At 41.1% G+C, this 21,964-nt stretch overlaps 2 protein-coding genes across 5 annotated transcripts in view; both read right to left on the reverse strand.

Annotated features, from left to right (window-relative positions):
• mtr (5-methyltetrahydrofolate-homocysteine methyltransferase) overlaps nt 1-2,947 on the reverse strand; it is a 78,633-nt gene extending 75,686 nt beyond the window's left edge. The window contains exon 1 of one of the 2 annotated variants that reach the window (XM_087991227.1): nt 2,659-2,947. In XM_087991227.1, coding sequence (XP_087847353.1) covers nt 2,659-2,695 — 37 coding nt within the window. In that variant the 5' untranslated portion in view covers nt 2,696-2,947. The remainder of the gene's footprint in view (nt 1-2,658) is intronic. The other variant, XM_043695559.2, reaches the window with a different exon arrangement.
• A 7,788-nt stretch (nt 2,948-10,735) lies between these two features.
• Nucleotides 10,736-21,964, reverse strand: part of LOC122552694 (alpha-actinin-2) — a 109,207-nt gene continuing 97,978 nt past the window's right edge. The window contains exons 19-22 of one of the 3 annotated variants that reach the window (XM_087991234.1): nt 19,342-19,419; nt 18,885-18,950; nt 17,870-18,028; nt 10,736-11,789 (exon numbers count right to left, since the gene is read on the reverse strand). In XM_087991234.1, coding sequence (XP_087847360.1) covers nt 11,631-11,789; nt 17,870-18,028; nt 18,885-18,950; nt 19,342-19,419 — 462 coding nt within the window. In that variant the 3' untranslated portion in view covers nt 10,736-11,630. Of the gene's footprint in view, nt 11,790-17,869; nt 18,029-18,884; nt 18,951-19,038; nt 19,141-19,341; nt 19,420-21,964 lie in introns of those variants that run through there. The other 2 variants (XM_087991232.1, XM_087991233.1) reach the window with 2 other exon arrangements.

The following is a 21,964-nucleotide window of genomic DNA, read 5'->3' on the forward strand; positions in this document are numbered from 1 at the left end:
TGAGCTGCTCTGTCATGGACTGCCTTGATGACTGTCCTGTTCTGGACGATCATCCTCCTTTCTTCCACTCCAGTACTTATTTACAATGAACATCGATATGATAATGCCTGCATATCCTGTTTTTTGGGGGGGACTTTACTGAGGGCAAAATATTGGCTAGAACACCAATAATATCTTAGCTGCTCATCTTCAAAGCAGTGCTATGGGGTCTTTATTTGTGTTCACTTGAGAAAGCAACTTAATGTTTCATTCAAACCACAGCACCTCTGACAATGTCACAGACCCTGAGTATGCAGTGTCGACGTAAATATTTGCCTTCAAAACTCAAGAGTAGGACTTGAATCCAGACTGCAGTGCTACCAATTAAGTTGTGGCTGGCGCATCAGGGTACAAATATTTTAGTCTGAGATTCAAGCTAAAAAAGGAATGGAAGACTTTGATGTGGGAGGAAAGAGTTGGAGAGCGAGGGTGGGGCTGAGGATATTTACTTTGGTCTTCCTACTATTTAACTGACTATGAAAATTATACAGAAATCAATGTCAGGCAAAAGATGCTGGCGTTGTGTGCGCGTTGCTGGGAAAGCACAGCAGGTCAGGCAGCATCCGAGGAGCAGCAGGAGAATCAACATTTCGGGCATAAGCCTTTCATTAAGAAAGATGGTGGTGGTTTGGAGGAGGATATTAAAGTTTTTTTTGAGAAATGGAGACAAATCCTGTCACTGTATAATTGGAAAAATTTGCCAAAAGTTAATAATATACAACTATTTATTCAAGAAAAAAAAATTTATTAAGCAAACTACCATGTTCTTAAGGCATCCTAAATGCTGTAAATTTAATAGATTTATTTGAAATGCAGACACCATTGTTATTTAAGCAAAGTGATAGCCAAATGGTGCATAGGAAAGTCATAAATAGTAAATATATAGCCAGAGACAAGTCTCGAGAGTTATGGTTTTCAGTTCATTGTGGGAATAATATTGGCAAAACCACTTGTCCATTGTCCAATGTTGCCACAGGATCTTTTATCAGATAACACAATGAACAGGAAAACGCATATGCCATCTGCTTTTCTAATTTCTTGCTGTACCTGCATGTTGGTTTTATGCAGTTTATGTGTAAAAAATCCACAATCCTTTAAATACAAACATTTCCCAACCTGTGCAACTCCAATGATATCCTTTTGTCTAACCACTTAAGTGGATAACAGCAAGTTACCTTACTGCGTTTCATCTGACATGTTCTTGCCCACACACCCAAGACATCCATACCCTCTGTGATCTCTTCATTTAATTTCTCATCTAACTTTGTCTTGTAAACTTGGATATGTTACACCCAATCCCTCATCTAAGTCATGAATACAGACCATAAATAGCAGAGGCACACTATTAATTGCTGCTAGTTACATCCTACCATTTAGAAAATATTCTGTTTATTCCTGCTTTATTTTCTATCCATTAACCAAAAGTTAATAAATGCTATTATTATTTTACTCCAATCTTACAAGTTCCACTATACAACTGAACCATCTCTGAACAGGGAGCTGATTTAACGTTTAATCTGACACCATAGCCCTTCCTCAGTAATGTCAGTCTAGACAGCTCAGTTTTGCAGATGAGCTTCAATCTATATTTTGCCTTGGAATGAGAATGCAAACAACTGAGTCAAGCTGAGATCTGTTAGTTACATGTAAACCTTTAAAAGTACAAGACTTTTGATACATAAAGAAAAAAAAATTATATAGCACTTTTCACAGCCACTGAAATACTTTTGAAATGCAGTCAAAGTTGTGCAGGAACATAAATATGAGTATGAATATTCCCCAGCATTAAGAATCTCCATATCAAGATTAAAGACACTTTACCAAAGTTAATATATAGGGGTATTTGAGTTTTAAACCAACAGTTACTAATAAGAGAAGCATTAAGCTTACAGTTACCCAAGTTAATTTTGACCTTCTAATAACTTTTTCTGTACAATTAAACATCATCCAGTTTTGCTTTAACAATTTTTCAACTAAAACAAAATTGCTGCATTTCCCTTATATCAAAAGTGGTGGCAAAAGAAGTTTCATATGAATATTAAGATAAATATGCACTTTTATACTTGCGTACCATGTGTCTAGAGTCAACTATGCTGTAATTACAGTCACACAATGACTTCGTTTTACATATTTTCAATAAACTCAAACCACGTGAACTCACTTTACATTCAACCATTTTGCTGACAGCAAAGATTACACAACTCGCAATAAAAATGCATGATCAAATTTGCGTTACCTTTTCAAAGTGATTTTGCCTGAGGGATAAATATTGGGCACCACGACTCCTGCACATTATCGTGGTTCCTTAGAGACCAGATGAAACGGAAAACAGGTACAGTATTGCGCCTAACGTTTCATCTTACAGACAGCACATTTGGCAGTGCAGCAGCACGCTCTCCACACAGCACCAGAAAGGACAGTCCTGATTATCTATGTTCTCTGGAGTTGGCTTTCAATTCACAAATTTCAACCTCACCGCGCTATCACTGAGCCGACTACTTGCTGTACAGTGAGTGTTTGTCACATGGGAACCTGCCCCACTGGGAGATGAGACTGTCCTGGGTGCTCTCCGACTACACCTATTGCTCCTGGCTTTGACATTAACCGTGTCCCTCTTACCTGCGCCCATCGACCCCGTGCCGAAAGCTGGTGCCATGATGTACCCTGCTCCTACGAATCTGGAGACTTTCAAGCAGGTCCGGCAAATGCTCAGACCCTGCGCTCTCACGATCAGCAGCAACGCGGGAATCGTCCCTCCGTTTCGTCAGCCTCGGCACAGGAAAAAAAAGTCCGGCCTCCCTGTTACAGACCTACTGCGCAGCTGCCCGTCTTCGGCCTCCTGCCCACATGCACTAATACGCAGGCGCTAACTCTTTACCGTTTCTGTTATCATGCACAACCGCGCAGGCGCCACACTTTAAATCTCTCCAATGTCAAGCGCTAATGTCTCGGCGCGGGTCTTGTTATGGACAGTGACACGTTTGATGATGAAAAATAAGTTTTCTCCTTCCATTCACGCTGGTTAGAATGTAGTGCTCAATCATGTTATTATTTGTTAATGTCTGTGTTTAAATGGGTTTAAAACTTGTAAGTTGGTAAATTACCTTCCCTCGGGTCTTTTGAGTAAATGGTGTGATATTCTGTCAATAGAGTTAGTTACAGCGCAGAAAGAGGTTGCTCATCGTGTCTGTGCTGACCATCAAAGTATCTATCTATAATGATCCCTTCTTACAGCACATGGTCTGCAACCTTATATGCCATGGTGTTTCAACTGCTTACCTAAGTACTTCTTAAATGTCTTGAGTTTCTGTCTCTACCAACCTTTCAGGCAGTGAGTTCCAGAAATATTTTCAAGTCACCTGTACAGAAATGGTATTATGCACCTCTGGTGCAGGTGGGATTCAAACCAAGAGGCCTGGGTCAGTAGCACGGACACTATCACTTCACCACAAGAGCCACCACCCACTCTCCAGATGAACTGGTTTTCTATCAAATCTCCTATGATCATTATTTTTAATACTGTTCTTAATAAAATCTTAATACAGTGTCCTCTGTTTATTGGCTCCCATGACTAAGTGGAAAAAATTATCCCTGTCTGGGAAGAACAGAGCATTACCTAAATAAAATGACTGAAGCATTCTGAGGTGTAGAAGGACCATCCTGTTCTAAAGTAGAGTTGTGAAGAGTTAACAATCAGGTACAGGAGTAATTAAGAAGGCTAATAGAATGCTGTTCTTTATTAGAAAATAAATTGAACATTTTAAGAATTGGATTAGGCCCCTCTGTCACTCAAGAGGATCATAGCTGATTTGACATTCTTCATATCTGCTTTCCTGCATCTTCCCTATAACCCTTGATTCCTGAACTCAACAAATAATCTCTCTACCTAAACCTTAAATGTACTCAAGGACTCCCGCCACACAGTTCTCTATGGTAAGGAGTTCCAAAGACACTCAACCCTCCAGTGAAGAAATTCCTCTTAAATTGGTGCCCTTTAATTCTGAGACCGTGCCCTCTGGTCCTAGACACACTCATGATGGGAAAGTATCCATATTATGCTTTAGTTACATGAGGCATTGCTAATACCACCGTTCAAATATGGTTTGCAGTTTTGGTCTACTTATTTATGTAAATGTCCTGGAGGTGGTTCAGAGGAGGATTACTTAATTAATACCTGGAAAGAGTGGTTTGTGTTAGGAGGGAAGGACTGGACCTGTTTTCATTGGCACTTACAAGAGTGAGCAGGGACTTGATTGAAGTTTGTAATATCCCAAACATTCTTGACAAGGTGGATATGAAAATGATGTTTTCTTTTGTGGATGAGTCCAGAAATCAGGGGTCACTGTTTCAAGAGAGAGTGGAGGCAAATATTTTTCTCCCAGCCAGTTGAGACACTTTGGAACTCTACCTCAGATGAACCATTGAATATTTTAAGGCAGCAGTGGTTATTTTATTTGTTAGGCAAGGGAATCAAAAATTATCAGGAATGCTTGGAAGTGTGGAATTCAAAACACAAACAGGTCATCCTTGATTTTATTGAATGGCAGAGTAAGCTTGGGGGCCAAATGGCTTACTTCGGATTCTAATTTGTATGTTCATAAGATTAATTAAATAGGCAATACAAACTTAAGTTAGGTACATGAGATAAAATTTCAGTACAGGTTTCCCAATTGTAAGAATATATATACAAACTAGGTTTGGTGATTTAAATAAAAAACTTAAAATTTAAGTAATTCATGTAAAAGTAACTAAAATGCAATATAAATGACAACACATGGGATGTATTCAAAGTTTGTGCGAAGATTTGTAGCTCGGGTGCTCGTTGTTGTGGTTCTGTTTGCCGAGCTGGAAGTTTTTGTTGCAAACGTTTCGTCCCCTGGCTAGGCAACATCATCAGTGCTTGGGAGCCTCCTGCGACGCGCTTTAGATTAGATTAGATTACAGTGTGGAAACAGGCCCTTCGGCCCAACAAGTCCACACCGACCCGCCGAAGCGAAACCCACCCATACCCCTACATTTACCCCTTACCTAACATTACGGGCAATTTAGTATGGCCAATTCACCTAACCCTGCACATCTTTGGATGGTGGGAGGAAACCGGAGCACCCGGAGGAAACCCACGCAGACACGGGGAGAACGTGCAAACTCCACACAGTCAGTCGCCCGAGGCGGGAATTGAACCCGGGTCTCTGGCGCTGTGAGGCAGCAGTGCTAACCACTGTGCCACCGCTTCTTTGATATTTCCTCCGGTGTTTATAGTGGTCTGTCCCTGCCGCTTCCGGTTGTCAGTTTCAGCTGTCCGCTGTAGTGGTTGGTATATTTGGTCCAGGTCGATGTGTTTTGTTGATGGAGTTTGTGGATGAATGCCATGCCTCTAGGAATTCCCTGGCTGTTCTCTGTCTGGCTTGCCCTATGATAGTAGTGTTGTCCCAGTCGAATTCATGTTGCTTGTTGTCTGCGTGTGTGGCTACTAAGGATAGCTGGTCGTGTCATTTCGTGGCTAGTTGATGTTCATGTATGCGGATTGTTAGCTGTTTGTCCTATATAGTGTTTTGTGCAGTCCTTGCATGGTATTTTGTACACTACATTAGTTTTGCTCATGTTGGGTATCGGGTCCTTCGTTCTGGTGAGTTGTTGTCTGAGCGTGGCTATTGGTTTGTGTGCCGTTATGAATCCTAGGGGTCGCAGTAGTCTGGCTGTCAGTTCTGAGATGCTCCTGGTGTACGGTAGTGTGGCTAGTCCTTTTGGTTGTGGTATGTCCTCGTTCCGTGGTCTTTCTCTTAGGCATCTGTTGATGAAGTTGCGCGGGTATCCGTTTTTGGCGAATACTTTGTATAGGTGTTCCTCTTCTTCTTTTTGCAGTTCTGGTGTACTGCAGTGTGTTGTGGCCCTTTTGAATAGTGTCCTGATGCAGCTTTGTTTGTGTGTGTTGGGGTGGTTACTGTATACCCTTGTAGTGAATTCTCCGTTGTAGTGAATCGACATATCTGACCCAGAACAGAAAACAGGACGCTGAACCTATCAACAAAGACGGCATACTTAAACTACTGGACTTGTGCCTCACAACACACTTCACATTCAACAACCAGATATACGAACAAATCAACGGAACACCCATGGGATCACCAATCTCAGGACTCATAGCAGAGGCAGTTGTGCAAAGGTTAGAACAAACAGTCCTACCACAAATTCAACCCAAACTCTGGGTCAGATATGTCAATGACACGTTTGTAATCATTAAAAACACGGAAATAGAAAAAACACACCGGATCATCAACGCCACACTCACAGGAATCCGATTCACGAGAGAAGAAGAAAAGGATAGCCAACTCCCATTCCTAGACGTGATGGTACAGAGAACACCGAACGGAGAATTCACTAAAAGGGTATACAGGAAAGCCAAACACACAGACCAAGTCCTATACTATGAAAGTAACCACCCCAACACACACAAACGAAGCTGCATCAGGACACTATTCAAAAGGGCCACAACACACTGCAGTACACCAGAACTGCAAAAAGAAGAAGAGGAACACCTATACAAGGTATTCGCCAAAAACGGATACCCGCGCAACTTCATCAACAGATGCCTAAGAGAAAGACCATGGAACGAGGACATACCACAACCAAAAGGACTAGCCACACTACCATACATCAGGAGCATCTCAGAACTGACAGCCAGACTACTGCGACCCCTAGGACTCATAACGGCACACAAACCAACAGCCACGCTCAGACAACAACTCACCAGAACGAAGGACCCGATACCCAACATGAGCAAGACGAATGTAGTGTACAAAATACCATGCAAGGACTGCACAAAACACTATATAGGACAAACAGGAAGACAGCTAACAATCCGCATACATGAACATCAACTAGCCACGAAACAACACGACCAGCTATCCTTAGTAGCCACACACACAGACAACAAGCAACATGAATTCGACTGGGACAACACTACTATCATAGGGCAAGCCAGACAGAGAACAGCCAGGGAATTCCTAGAGGCATGGCATTCATCCACAAACTCCATCAACAAACACATCGACCTGGACCCAATATACCAACCACTACAGCGGACAGCTGAAACTGACAACCGGAAGCGGCAGGGACAGACCACTATAAACACCGGAGGAAACATCAAAGAAGCGCGTCGCAGGAGGCTCCCAAGCACTGATGATGTCGCCTAGCCAGGGGACAAAACGTTTGCAACAAAAACTTCCAGCTCGGTGAACAGAACCACAACAACATGGGATATATTGTGGCTGCAACACATGTGAAATTGTGGATGCCAGTATCATATGTAGAAACATGTCTGTAGCAGTAGTGTGTGCAGCTCAAGGAGTTTTTGCTAAGAGTCATTGAGCCTGAGGTCAAGTTACAGACACAGATACTTACCTTTATAAGCTTTTTTTTGAACAAGAGCTTTGTAATTCTTCAGTTTTCTGGCACCTCTTCAGAGTCTGAGATAGACTGAAAAGTTATGGCCAGTGCTCATGCAATTTTCACCCTCACTTCCTTCAATATTCTTAGATGCCTCACATCCAGTCCTGGTACCTTGTCAACTTTAAGTACTAATCTTCCTTCCTCAAATTTAGAACCTTCTATCAGAGTTTCCTCCTCTCTCACTATGGCCTGGGTACTACCCACCTCCTAGGCAAAGACAGGTACAAACTATTAATTTATTACCTCACCTATGCTCCACCTGTAAATCCCTTTTTGGTCCCTAATCAGTCCTATTCCGCTTTTCACCACTTATTTATATACCCATAGAATTCTCACCAAGGAACACAAGGTTGGATTTCAAACAGTCCAAGGGATGAGATTAAAAATTCTGTACCTCAAGCTTGTTTCAAGATCTGACAGGTGCTCCAGAGGATTTGAAATTTTCAAAGGGCTGCTAGCAGCTAACAGGAAATTAGCTCAATTCCAGTTAAGGTTCACAAAGGAATGTGGTAAAGGGACTGTCCAATGGAGGGTGCAACATTTAATTTTCTGCTTTGATGAACCATAACTAGTGAAAGTCGGTGCCCAGCTATCAGCTTAATTGCTGCATATCAGAAAGTTCATATGATACTGTAGAGGATTTGATTGTGATGCGCTACATCTGGTGTTATAAGGCATAGCCAGTTTCCTTGTGTTCCAGCTCCTGGTTTTCTAACAAGCTACGTGTTCTATCAGCACTATGAGAAACGCTGAGCCCCATTAATTGGACACCCGGATTGCCTTATGCCCCATCAAGACATTTACACTTGAAATATTGTTGGAATGACTTAGGCACACTGACAAGGACTAAAATTTATCCCCATGTCAGGTTCACTTTCAGAACAAAAATCTACATTTTAATGTCTAATTTCCAGGATCAGAGAGATTGTTCAGCAATAACTTCCACCTAATAATACAAAACAAAGAACTGAAGTTCTGAAACAAAAACAAAAGATATTGGAGAAGCTTAGCAAATCTGGCAGCACCTATACAAAGAAAGCAGAGTTAACATTTCTAGCCCAGTAAGTCTTCATCAGAACTGAATTCAGATCTTGCTTCAGATTCCAGTATCCACAGGCTTTTTTTTGTTTTGAGTGCTTAACTCACTGCCCCATCTCTTCTACGTATGCCCATCTTGAAGACATTCTGCTCCTCTCTCTGACAGGATTTCCATTTTAACCATTTTCCTTGTTCACCATCAATTCTTTCATTTTCTTTCTTAATATTTCACAAAGTCTTTGCCAAAATTTGCTTAGGCAGCTACTTCTCATTCCTCAGCAATTGCCTCCTGCCCAAACTCACCCCATTCGAATTCTGATTGAAATTTTATCCTTCATGTTTCAAATCTATCTAGAATCACATATCTCCGTAATGTACAAAGTTCCTCAGACAGCTGTTCTTGCCACATCCTGAAATCCATACCTACCATATACATGTCCTCGACCTGTGTCCCTGCATCAGCACTGCCTCACATTGTCTCAGAGCTGTCCTGCCATGCCCCAGTTTCCCTTAATTCTCCAGTTCATCTGACAATTCTGAAGAAGAGTCACCAGACTTGCAATATTAACTCTGCTTTCTTCTCACAGGTGCTGTCGGACCTCCTGACTATCACTTATTATTTAGTTGAAATCTCACTTACTCTGGAATGTCCAATTCTGCACATTTTCAGCCATTTTTATTACGGGCTACCACGTACAGATATTAACGTTTGTCAATGTAATGATTAAACAGACTCCCTGTTGCTGAGGACTGTGTTAGCACACCTGTATTGAGCAGCAGCATATCGCTGTCAAAAAACATCTGATTTCTATATTTAACTGCACTAATGCAAACGAGAAAACTCAGTTTTACCCTGTCATAATCTTTGATAGCCTCTGTAATAATTAGAGTAAGATCAGGACCAATTTATTTTAACCAGGAAGTTTATACTGTTTCAAAACTAACTATATAGATAAATGACCTCAAAGAAGTCAATCAGTTCAATATCTGGTTTACAACTGACCAAAATGAAGAACGTTGGAAAGACATACAACATGTCAAGAGACTTTGTGAGGTACAAACAGTGGTGACATTGGGGTGTCAGAGACAGCACAGAAGTCTGCGAAACATCTAATCTACCCAAACTTAATCACCACTTGCCTTAAGTCAGTCATCTCAGAACCCATCTGGAGTAGAAGCAAGCCTTGAACTTGAAGAACAGCCGGATATAACATAGGCTTACAATAGTTTGATCATATGGTTTCTGACATCTGGTTGCTGCTCGTCTTCATATATCCTTTCATGAGATATGGGCATTGCTGCAAAAGGATTTGTTGTCAATCTCTACTTACCTCTGAGAGTGGCTTGCTAGACCATTTCAGCAGGCAGTTAAGAGTCAATCATCTTGCCATGAGTGAGGTTAAACCAGGAAAGGATAGCAATTTCCTTTTCAAAATGACATTGGTGAACAAGATAGGTTTTTACAATCTATGACAGTTCCATCATTACCATAGCAGGTAGTCCTGAGGTTGCAAATAGGTTCTTTTCTAGAGTCCATTTGTCCACCAGTCAAAACACAATGCATGACAATATAAAGGAAGTACAGGAAAGGTTTGTATGTCAGGTCTTTAAAATTAAACCCCTTTCTCAAATTGTGTTCACAGGTCCAATATTTGTAAATCGGAGACCCACTGTACTGAAGCTAGCTTTCAATTCCAAGTTAATTAACTGAATTTAAAGTCCTAAAGCTGTCATGGTGGGGTTTGAACATGTCTCCAGAATATTACTAAATCAGAAGCTCAAGCTAATGTTACCACAATGCCAGTGTCTCCTGTTGTCTCATGCTTCTTTCTGTTCTTTCCGAGCATTGTTGTGAAAAGGCATAACTGACTGAACAAAAGCTTTACACTGTGCTATATATCATGGGAAGCTTGGAAAAAACCCAATTCACTTGTGTCAGTGGGTTTCTCTATGAAGTGGCAGGAGCAGCTCATAAAATTCCTGGCTTTTCATTTCAGCTGACAAGGTACGTCGTTCACAAATCAGGTCAGAATTCATACAGTTAACATTGCCATTAATAAATCTTGGTGTTAATAAAACTATTTTTTGTCACTTTATTATAGCTTTGAGTAATTAACTCTAATGGTCTGGATTGCAGCAAACCATCAGCTATTGTATATATTGTGGGTACACAGCAGTATATGTTCTTATGAAATAAGAGAAAAGTCAATTTAGCAAGTACACATTTTAATAATATTTCAAACATCAGCAGTGGTAAAAATGTCAATTGTTATATTTTACAATAGCTTCATAAAGGAAAATGTATCAAGCCTATGTTTGTTGAATTGCTCTTATCTTCCTTTTTGTACTGTTACACTACAAAGACCACCCCAATGACAATTTATCAATTTATATTAGATGTATTCAGAAGCTTAAAAAGTTAACAATAAGTTGAAAGTGGTAATTTTATTAATGATCACTAAACATGACAAAAAGGAGTAAGGACTTGAGCTCTGACAGTTTAAATTTAATTACTTTACAAACATGGTGTGAGTAGACTTTACATGATCTCATGCAGGTGAATACCCTTTGCATATTCAAATACGAACCAGATAGAGAAACCTGTTATGGTGGTCAGAGATCTAAAGAGCTGTATGTTTCTTTTTGTATTTTGAATTGGCCGACAATGATATCTTCTGATTCTGCATATTCCTGTGACATTTTCTTTGGTAACTCAGGAATGCTTGAGCTTTTCCTTACAAATACTGTAATAGGATCTACAAACTGCTCACAAAAGATCCTGTCAGTAACTTGCGTACAAAGTCAATGTTCAACCAAGCAATAGTAATTGTGCAGATTAAAAAACAATATGGGTTATTTATCAGATTTTGCAGTGACATATGTTTTCAGTACCAATTCCTGATGGATTTTTTAAAAATGTGTATTAAAATGTAATTCATACAAGGAGATGGTACTTCCATCTTTTCCTGGTGCCACACACAGCTCTGCATTATTTTAAAGATCCGCATCTAACATTGCATTCAAGGCTATTATTTATTGTTCTACACTTTTAATCTCTAAAATATCCAGGCTTTGGAAAGAATGAATATACTCTGCACCATTTTTCACAGGTCACTTTCACCATAGAGAGCAGTTGAAAATGAGACATAATCCAGAGCTCCTGGAACAGCATTGGGCCCTCTGTATGATGGCATGCTGGCAATGCAGTATTCAGCCTGATCGGAAGGCAGCTCTCTGCGCAATTCTTCAGCTAGAATGTAAGGCTGTATAAAAAAGAAAAATGTGATTTTGCTAATGTTCAAAGTATTAATACTTTTAAAGCATTTTAGGCATAGACATTTCTCATATTCCCCTCAGCATTCATAAGGAAGGCAACACTTCCATGCCCTTTGTCAGTATTGCTGTGAATTTGTTTATCAGAATGAACAGAAAGCCAATATACTTCATCTCAACCCCTCCCCACCACAGAACAATATTTGATCAAGACCTCGAAGGTGCTGTTTTCTTCAAGAAATAATTTTACTGATATCGACTAAAAAGGACAGTGCTTGTACCCTTCTTAGTAAATCTGTGAAGTTGTAAAGATGTATCTTAATTGCTCTTGTTTAAAGCTAAGTACCACATTCCAAGGACTTAAGGTTTGAATTATATGATCTGTTATATTAGGCATTCGGTGGTGGATCTTCCAATACTCTCTTTCTTTATTCCAAGTCTAAAGGCTTTCTAACTGTCAGTGATGGAGGTCAGACTGGTGAATCTTAATAAGAAGTCTTATTACATCACAAGATACAGAGCAGCCAGTGTTAGACTGGGACGTACAAAGTTAAAAGTCACACATCAGGTTAGAGTCCAACACGTTTATTTGGAAGCACTAGCTTTTGAAGTGCTGCTCCTTTATCAGGTAGTTGTGGAGCAGGACCATAAGACACAGAATTTATAGGAAAAGATTAGTGTCATGCAACTGAAATGATACATTGAACAAACCTAGATTGCTGTTAAGTCTTTCATCTTTTAGAATGGGTTGCAGGTTTCGGTTCATTAATCTCGAGAATGTGACTTAAAAGTATTTCTGGGATTTACATATTAATGAACCAAAACTTGCCGCTCATTCTAAAAGCTTACCGGGGAGGGGGACCAACATTTGCTATTCTCTAATCTTCTGGCACTATTCCTGTAGACAATGACCACATAAAGATCAAAGCCAAAGGCTCGGCAATCTCCTCCCTGGCATCCCAGAGAATCCTAGGATAAATCCCCACCAGCCTAGGGTCTTATCTCTTTTTACACTCTCCAGAATTGCTAACACCTCCTCCTTATGCACCTCAATCCCATCTAGTCTAGTAGCCTGCATCTCGGTATTCTCCTCAACCACATTGTCTTTTTTCTAGTGAATACTGAAAACTATCCAGTGAATACTTTCTCCTCTGACTCCACGTACAACTTCCCACTACTGCACTTGATTGGCCCTAATCTTACCTGAGTCATTCTTTTATTCCTGATATAGCTATAGAAAGCCTTCGGGTTTTCCTTGATCCTATCTGTCAATTACTTCTCAAGTCCCCTCCTGGTTCTTCTTAGCTCTCTCTTTAGGTCTTAACTGGCTAGCCCTAACTCTCAAAAGTCCTAACTGAGCCATCACATCTCATTCTAACATAAGCCGCCTTCTTCCTTTTGAAGAGAGATTCAACTTCCTTAGTAAACCACGGCTCCCATTTTGACAACTTCTTCCTGCCTGATTGGTACATACTTATCAAGAACCTGCAGTTTCCTTCCCCATCCTATGCATCCTAAATCTTACCTAATCGCATCGTAATTGCCTAATTGCCTTGCCTTCCAACTCCCCCCTCCCCCCCCGCAAAAGCTGTAACTATTGCCCTGCAGTATATACCCATCCCTTTCCATCACAAAAGTAAACGTAACTGAATTAGATTTTAGATTAGATTAGATTAGATTACATTACAGTGTGGAAACAGGCCCTTCGGCCCAACAAGTCCACACCGACCCGCCGAAGCGAACCCACCCATACCCCTACATTTACCCCTTTCCTAACACTACGGACAATTTAGCATGGCCAATTCACCTGACCCTGCACATCTTTGGACTGTGGGAAGAAACCGGAGCACCCGGAGGAAACCCACGCAGACACGGGGAGAACGTGCAAACTCCACACAGTCAGTCGCCTGAGGCGGGAATTGAACCCGGGTCTCAGGCGCTGTGAGGCAGCAGTGCTAACCACTGTGCCACCGTGCCGCCCACGGTCACTATCACCAAAGTGCACACCTACCTCCAATTCTAACACCTGGCTGGGTTCATTACCCAGCACCAAATCCAATGTGGTCTCGCCCCTTGTTCGCCTGTCTATATACTGTATCAGGAAATCCTCCTGCACACCTTGGACAAAAACTGACCGATCAAAGCACTTGAACTATAGTATTCCCAGTCAATATTTGGAAAGTTAAAGACCCCCAATAACAACTATTCTGTCACTCTCACTCCTATCAAGGATCATCTTTGCTATCCTATCCTGTACATCTCTGGAACTATTTGGAGGCCGATAGAAAACTTTCAAAGGAGTAACTTCTCCTTTCCTGTTACTAATCTAAGCCCAAACTACCTCAGCAGAGGAGTCCTCAAATCGTAATACTGCCCTTGACTGACAGTGCCACACCACCCCTGCTTTTACCATTTTCTCTGTTCTTACTGAAACGTCTAAATCCCCAGAATCTGCAATAACCATTCATGTCCCTGTTCTACCCTTGTCTCTGGAATGGCCACATTCCAAATATCAACCCATGCTCCTGGTGTTGAAGTAGACACACTTCAAACCAACTTCTTGTCTGCCAATGCCTTCTTGCAATGTTGAAATCTTAGTTCTGACTTCACTGCTCTCATCCTCCCACATACACTAACTACAATTTTGATTCCCATCCCACTGCTGAATTAGTTTAAACCCACCTGAAGACATTAGCAAATTTTCCCCTCAGGGTATTGGTACCCTTCTGGTTCAAGTGAAGACCATCCTGTTTGTAAAGGTCCCAGTTACCACAGAAAGAGCCCCAATTATCCAGGAATCCAAAACCCTCCCTCCTGCACCATCCCTGTAGCCATGTGTTCAACTCCTCTCTCTCCATATTTCTCACTTCACTAGCATGTGACACGGGCAACAAACCAGAGATAACAGGTAAGATTCTTGCTAGTGTAGATGAGCATAGAGATCTCTCTGTCCATGTACATAGATCCCTGAAAGTTTCCACCCATGCTGATAGGGCTGTAAAGAAGGCATGCAATGTGTTAGCTTTTATTCATAGAGGGATTGCATTTCGGAGCCACGAGGTCATGCTGCAGCTGTACAAAACTCTGGTGCAGCCGCACTTGGAGTATTGCGTACAGTTCTGGTCACCGTATTATAGGAGGGATGTGGAAGCTTTGGAAAGGGTTCAGAGGCAATTTACTAGGATATTGTCTGGTATGGAGGGAATGTGTTATGAGGAAAGGCCAAGGGACTTGAGGCTGTTTTCATAGGAGAGAAGGTTGAGAGGCTACTTAATTGAGACATATAAAGTTAATCAGAGGGTTAGATAGGTGGACAGTGAGAGCTTTTTTCCTCGAATGGTGATGGCTAGCATGAGGGGACATAGATTACATTACATTACAGTGTGGAAACAGGCCCTTCGGCCCAACAAGTCCACACCGACCGAAGCGAAACCCACCCATACCCCTACATTTACCCCTTACCTAACACTACGGGCAATTTAGCATGGCCAATTCATCTGACCCTGCACATCTTTTGGACTGTGGGAGGAAACCGGAGCACCCGGAGGAAACCCACGTAGACACGGGGAGAACGTGCAAACTCCACACAGTCGCCTGAGGCGGGAATTGAACCCGGGTCTCTGGCGCTGTGAGGCAGCAGTGCTAACCACTGTGCCACCGTGCTGCCCATAGCTTTAAATCAAGAGGTGATAGATATAGGATAGATGTCAGAGGTAATTTCTTTACTCTGAGTAGGGGCGTGGAACACACTGCCAGCAACAGTGGCAGACCTGCCAACTTTATAGACATTTAAATGGTCATTGGATAAACATATGGATGAAAATGGAATAGTGTTCAGATTGGTTCCACAGGTTGCCGCAACATCGAGGGCCAAAGGGCCTGTACTGTGCTGTAACGTTCTTTGTTCTAACCGCCTTAACCTCTTTGTACGAGTATGTATTCAGCTTTTATTGCTCTCATATGGTATCCTCCTTCTGCACATCTTCTGAAAGGCGCCTGCAGTTTTACAGATATTATATTCTGTTGTCATGTGTGGGTCATATGAGATTTCATTGTTCCACTGTTTCATCTTGAAAACATTGCCTCTTAGTGTCTGCTGATTGTTTTAATCTCTGTTGTGGCTTGTCATGTGCCTCTTTAGACTGTGCATACCTTATGAAATGAATAGGTTGTGTTGTTCTCCTGAGGTAGGACTGACTATCTCCTCTCAGGATCTGTTTGTCTCGTTCGTACTTCCAGCACGATTTGAATGGCTTTATCTAAAGTTGAAATCTTCCTTGGACTTTAAGAAATCTAAAATATTCCAACAATTCTGTCTCTTATGAATTCTGATTTCAAATTCTGTAGTTATAATTTTCCACTATAGAGATCTGTAGAGATCATTTAATACATCTATCTTGGGATTCCCCTGAAGCTGAACTCTTCTGCTGCATCTTAGCCTTTCAGTACTTTTCTTTGTTTTCAGACTGAAGTAATTCTCAACCTGTAGGAACTTCACTAACAGAATGTGCCTTTCATGAAATTTTATTAATTTATAACATGTCTAGTATATCTTACAGTACACACTGAATTGTTAATTAATTGTTTGGCTTCAAACTTGCTGTTAATTTTCAAGCAATTATGCACATCAGGAATCAGCCTCTCCAAGATGTTCAGTATTGTGCCCTGCCTGGCCCATCTGCAACTTTTTTGAAATATTATTTCTCCTTTCATTTCTTCTTAATGTATTTATTTATTCTCATTTCTTTAAGCTGTTTCAATCTGTAGCACTGTAACACTGTTTGTAATCTTCTGTCTTCAAGCTTGTATTTTTGCATCAAATCAATGCTGTTTAAAAATTCTGATGGATTAAAAACCTGAGTACTTATGTAATATAAAACTAATATATACACTTATGTTCTGTACTACATCAATACTCTATGTGATTCTTCTGATGAAACTTTAAATTCAGTCAACTAGCAAACTCTATTGCGTTATATATTTCAAGCTTTAAGTTGTGTTTCTAGTCATGATCAAAATGGTAGTTTTGTTTTCTGAGTGTTTTCCCATCTTCTACATCCAAGGAACTATCAACAGTACTACCCTGCAATGAATATTTCTTCATATGCAAAATGGATGCTTTCCAGCCTTCCAAAACCCAATATGAGGCCCCTTGCATAACTTTTAAAATAAACTTCTCTGTGTGGTGCTATACATCTTGGTAAAATTGGTGTTTAAATTTCTATGCTGAAAATGTGTTGCTGGAAAAGCGCAGCAGGTCAGGCAGTATCCAAGGAGCAGGAGAATCGACGTTTCGGGCATGAGCCCTCCTTCAGGAATGAGGAAAGTGTGTCCAGCAGGCTAAGATAAAAGGTAGGGAGGAGGGACTTGGGGGAGGGGCATTGGAAATGCAATAGGTGGAAGGAGGTTAAGGTGAGGGTGATAAGGTGAGGGTGATAGGCCGGAGTGGGGGTGGGGGCGGAGAGGTCAAGAAGAAGATTGCAGGTTAGGAAGGTGGTGCTGAGTTCGAGGGTTGGGACTGAGGCAAGGTGGGGAAGGAGGGGAAATGAGGAAACTGGAGAAATCCGAGTTCATCCCTTGTGGTTGGAGGGTTCTAGGCGGAAGATGAGGCGCTCTTCCTCCAGCCGTCGTGTTGCTATGGTCTGGCGATGGAGGAGTCCAAGGACCTGCATGTCCTTGGTGGAGTGGGAGGGGGAGTTGAAGTGTTGAGCCACGAGGTGGTTGGGTTGGTTGGTCCGGGTGTCCCAGACGTGTTCTCTGAAGTGTTCTCTGAAACGTTCCACCGTTTAAATTTCTATCCCAATGTTATAATTAGAGTTTTTAAGATTCTTCTAAATTTCTTCTTGTTAGACACTTTCTGAAAGCTTTTAAATTTGTCATGTCTCCAATAATTCTATCACAAATCATTTCCTTATACAACATAATAGCTAACTAGCTGTAAGAATTAGCTATTCATTATATTGGCTTGTTAGGCAGCACACATGAATAAGACCTCAGGTTGCAGTACAGATAAGGAAATATTCCATTATACCATTTTAAAATTAAATTCAAAAAAAAACTCAGAACTTACTTTATCTCCAGCCAGTATCCTAAAGGAAGCTGCAACTTGGTCCGCTGTATCTGTTTCAGCAGTCTCTCGGGTCATGAAGGAGATGAAAGACTGGAACGACACCAGGCCAGTATTGTTTGGATCAACTAAATTCATGATCCGAGCAAACTCAGCTTCGCCCTGTAGAAGGAAATGTGCAAATGTGAAAGATTAAATCAGAAAATCAAAGATTCAATACTATAAGGAAATGTAGCAAAGCCTTGATATATCTTTTCTTGGATAATCTCTCACTAAAGTATAGCAATGCTCCAATGTGGGAGCAATTTCAGATGCATTATTTTATCAATGTTTCAAGGAATGAAAACTGTTCAGATTATCAATGATATTTTAGATAAACCCCACATTACAATGATAACCTGCAGTAGTAATCACATGAGAATTCCACAGAGGAGATAGTGACTGCTATTATTACATAAAATGTGAGCATTTAGAGTTTAGCAGAGCTGATAAGGAGAAACTGTATTACTAGAAGGTTTTGTAAACAATTTTGAAATACTTGTAGGAAAAGCTGAGGTCTGGGGGCACGGGTGTAGAAGAACTATTTATCATCTGGAATTCATCACCTGAAAGGGTGATTGAATTGGAGTCTTCAATAACTTTGGAAGAAGAGTGTGCTGGGCTTATAGTTTTTCTTTAGAGAGCTAACACAAACAGAGAACGATTTGGAGATGCCGGTGTTGGACTTGGGTGTACAAAGTTAAAAATCACAACACCAGGTTATAGTCCAACAGGTTTAATTGGAAGCGCACTAGCTTTCAGAGCAATTAAACCTGTTGGACTATAACCTGGTGTTAGTGTGATTTTTTTAACTTTATACAAACCGAGAACAGTCTTCTTCTGTATGGTATTGCCCTATGGCAACCAATAGTTAGTTTACTGCAATCATGGGCTAAGGCACAGTATTAAATGTACTAGTACAGAGTATTATTCAAGATGAATAGTAATCTCAGATTTATTAAACATGCATCTATCATACCAAATCAAAGCCCATGGAGATGAGGCAAGCTCTGAGATCATCTGGCTCCATCGCCCCATTCTTCTTCTATTGAGCAGATCAGCATAGGAATAGATGAAAAATTGTGGGATTCCAGGAAGCATATCAGTAGGTGGCCCACAGAACCCGTAGCCATAGTCAAAAGGATTGTTTAAAGTCGCAAAGATTCAGTAGTTCCAAATAGACAGGTCGAATGCAAGCAGAAACAGCATTGTTGTTGTAATTGGAGGGGGAAGGACTAACACAGGTAAAATCAGACAAATAGGAAGGAGAGGACCATAGATCAAACATGAAGCAAAAGGAGGAAACAAAAATTGACAGACCAAAAAAAAAAGACATGACCACATTGTAAATTTGAAAAGGGAAAAGAAAATAAAGAGAAGTTTAGCACAGTTTTACTTATATGCAGAAAATAAACACAGCACAGTCCAGTTAGTACCTGTTTATCATTTCCAACATGTCCAAGGCTGATGAGGCAGGCTTTGAAGTCCTTTGGTTGCAGTGTGCCAGAATCATCCTAACATCGCACAGAAGTTAGTTGCAGCATGCAATAAACATACACAATCTGCACAATGCGTATTGTTAATTACAATATACACAATAGCAAACGTGATTAAAACTTCAAATTATTCACTTAGTGTTAATGAGAACTCAATACTTATTAGCCATCATCTATATCAAGAATATCAAAACATGTTTTTGAAATACCTATTAATTGGATGTAGAGTAGTCGTTATGTCCTATCTAGTGCAAATGTAGTTTATTTTAAGTAAACATAAATCATCTGGATTAAAATGTGCTGTATTTTATATAATATAGCATAAAGTGCAACAGTGTCACTGCTAATTAAAATCATTTTAATTAAACCTGACTGCATTTAGATACTTTGTATGTTCCTTAGGTTTAAAATAATAAAAAATTCTGGATTCACAGGCCTCAAAAATCCCAGGATTGGCAAGAGTGAGAAACTTGATTTCTGGACAGGAGTTTCCCAGGATTCTAGCCAGTTTATACTGGCCTTTTAAGTTCCAATATTCCAATGATCACAAACCACTCAAGAAATTATGAAAGAACTGCCATGAACATAGCATCATCCTCTTGAGCGTGTTCTGCCATTCATTATCATGATGATATGATCAATAATGGTTTAACTCCATATGCACCCATTTTTAGAACATAGAACATAGAAGAATACAGCGCAGTACAGGCCCTTTGGCCCTCGATGTTGCGCCGATCCAAGCCCACCTAACCTATACTAACCCACTATCCTCCATATACCTATCCAATGCCCGCTTAAATGCCCATAAAGAGGGAGAGTCCACCACTGCTACTGGCAGGGCATTCCATGAACTTACGACTCGCTGAGTGAAGAACCTACCCCTAACTTCAGTCCTATATCTACCCCCCCTTAATTTAAAGCTATGCCCCCTTGTAATACCTGACTCCATACGCGGGAAAAGGTTCACACTGTCAACCCTATCTAACCCCCTAATCATCTTGTACACCTCAATCAAGTCACCCCTAAACCTTCTTTTCTCTAATGAAAACAGCCCCAAGTGTCTCAGTCTTTCCTCATACGATCTTCCTTCCATACCAGGCAACATCCTGGTAAACCTCCTCTGCACCCGTTCCAGTGCCTCCACATCCTTCCTATAGTATGGCGACCAAAACTGCACACAATATTCCAGATGCGGCCGCACCAGAGTCTTATACAACTGCATCATGACCTCAGGACTCCGGAACTCAATTCCTCTACCAATAAAAGCCAGTACGCCATATGCCTTCCTCACCGCACTATTTACCTGGGTGGCAACTTTCAGAGATCTGTGTACATGGACACCAAGATCCCTCTGCTCATCCACACTACCAAGTATCCGACCATTAGCCCAGTACCCCATCTTTTTGTTATTCTTCCCAAAGTGAATCACCTCACACTTAGCTACATTGAATTCCATTTGCCACCTTTCTGCCCAGCTCTGCAGCTTCTCTATATCCTGCTGTAACCTGCCACATCCTTCCTCACTGTCAACAACTCCTCCGACTTTCGTATCATCTGCAAACTTGCTCACCCAACCTTCTAACCCCTCTTCCAGGTCATTTATAAAAATGACAAACAGCAATGGTCCCAAAACAGATCCTTGCGGAACACCGCTAGTGACGGCACTCCATGAAGAAACTTTGCCATCAACTACTACCCTCTGTCTTCTTCCATCCAGCCAATTCCTAATCCAAACCTCCAACTCACCCTCAATGCCATATCTCCGTATTTTCTGCAGTAGCCTACCATGGGGAACCTTATCAAACGCCTTACTAAAATCCATATATACCACATCTACCGCTTTCCCCTCATCAACCTCCTTCGTCACCTTTTCAAAGAATTCAATAAGGTTTGTGAGGCACGACCTGCCCTTCACAAAACCATGCTGACTATCCTTGATCACATTATTCCTATCCAGATGTGCATAAATCCTATCCCTTACAATTCTCTCTAAGACTTTGCCCACAACAGAAGTGAGACTCACCGGCCTATAGTTACTAGGGTTATCCCTACTCCCCTTTTTGAACAAGGGAACCACATTTGCTATCCTCCAGTCTTCTGGCACTACTCCTTTAGACAAAGAGGACATAAAAATCAAGGCCAATGGCTCTGCAATCTCCTCCCTTGCTTCCCAGAGAATCCTAGGATAAATGCCATCAGGCCCAGGGGACTTATCTATTTTCACCTTTTCCAGGATTTCCAACACCTCTTCTCTACATACCTCAAAGCCATCCATTCTACTTATTTGTGACTCAGTGTTCACATCGACGACAATGCCCTGTTCCTGAGTAAATACTGAAGAAAAGTATTCATTCAGTGTCTCCCCAATCTCTTCCGCCTCCACACGCAACTTCCCACTACTATCCTTGACTGGACCTATTCCTACCCTAGTCATTCTTTTATTCCTAACATACCTATAGAAAGCCTTAGGGTTTTCCCTAATCCTACCGACTAAGGACCTTTCATGTCCCCTCCTTGCTGCTCTTTTATTCCATATCCCTTAATATTTATGGTCAACAAAAAT

The sequence above is a fragment of the Chiloscyllium plagiosum genome, unplaced genomic scaffold (assembly GCF_037043375.1).
Source record: "Chiloscyllium plagiosum isolate Xiang-an unplaced genomic scaffold, Cpla_swu_hap1 HiC_scaffold_10, whole genome shotgun sequence".
Lineage (NCBI taxonomy): Eukaryota > Metazoa > Chordata > Chondrichthyes > Orectolobiformes > Hemiscylliidae > Chiloscyllium > Chiloscyllium plagiosum.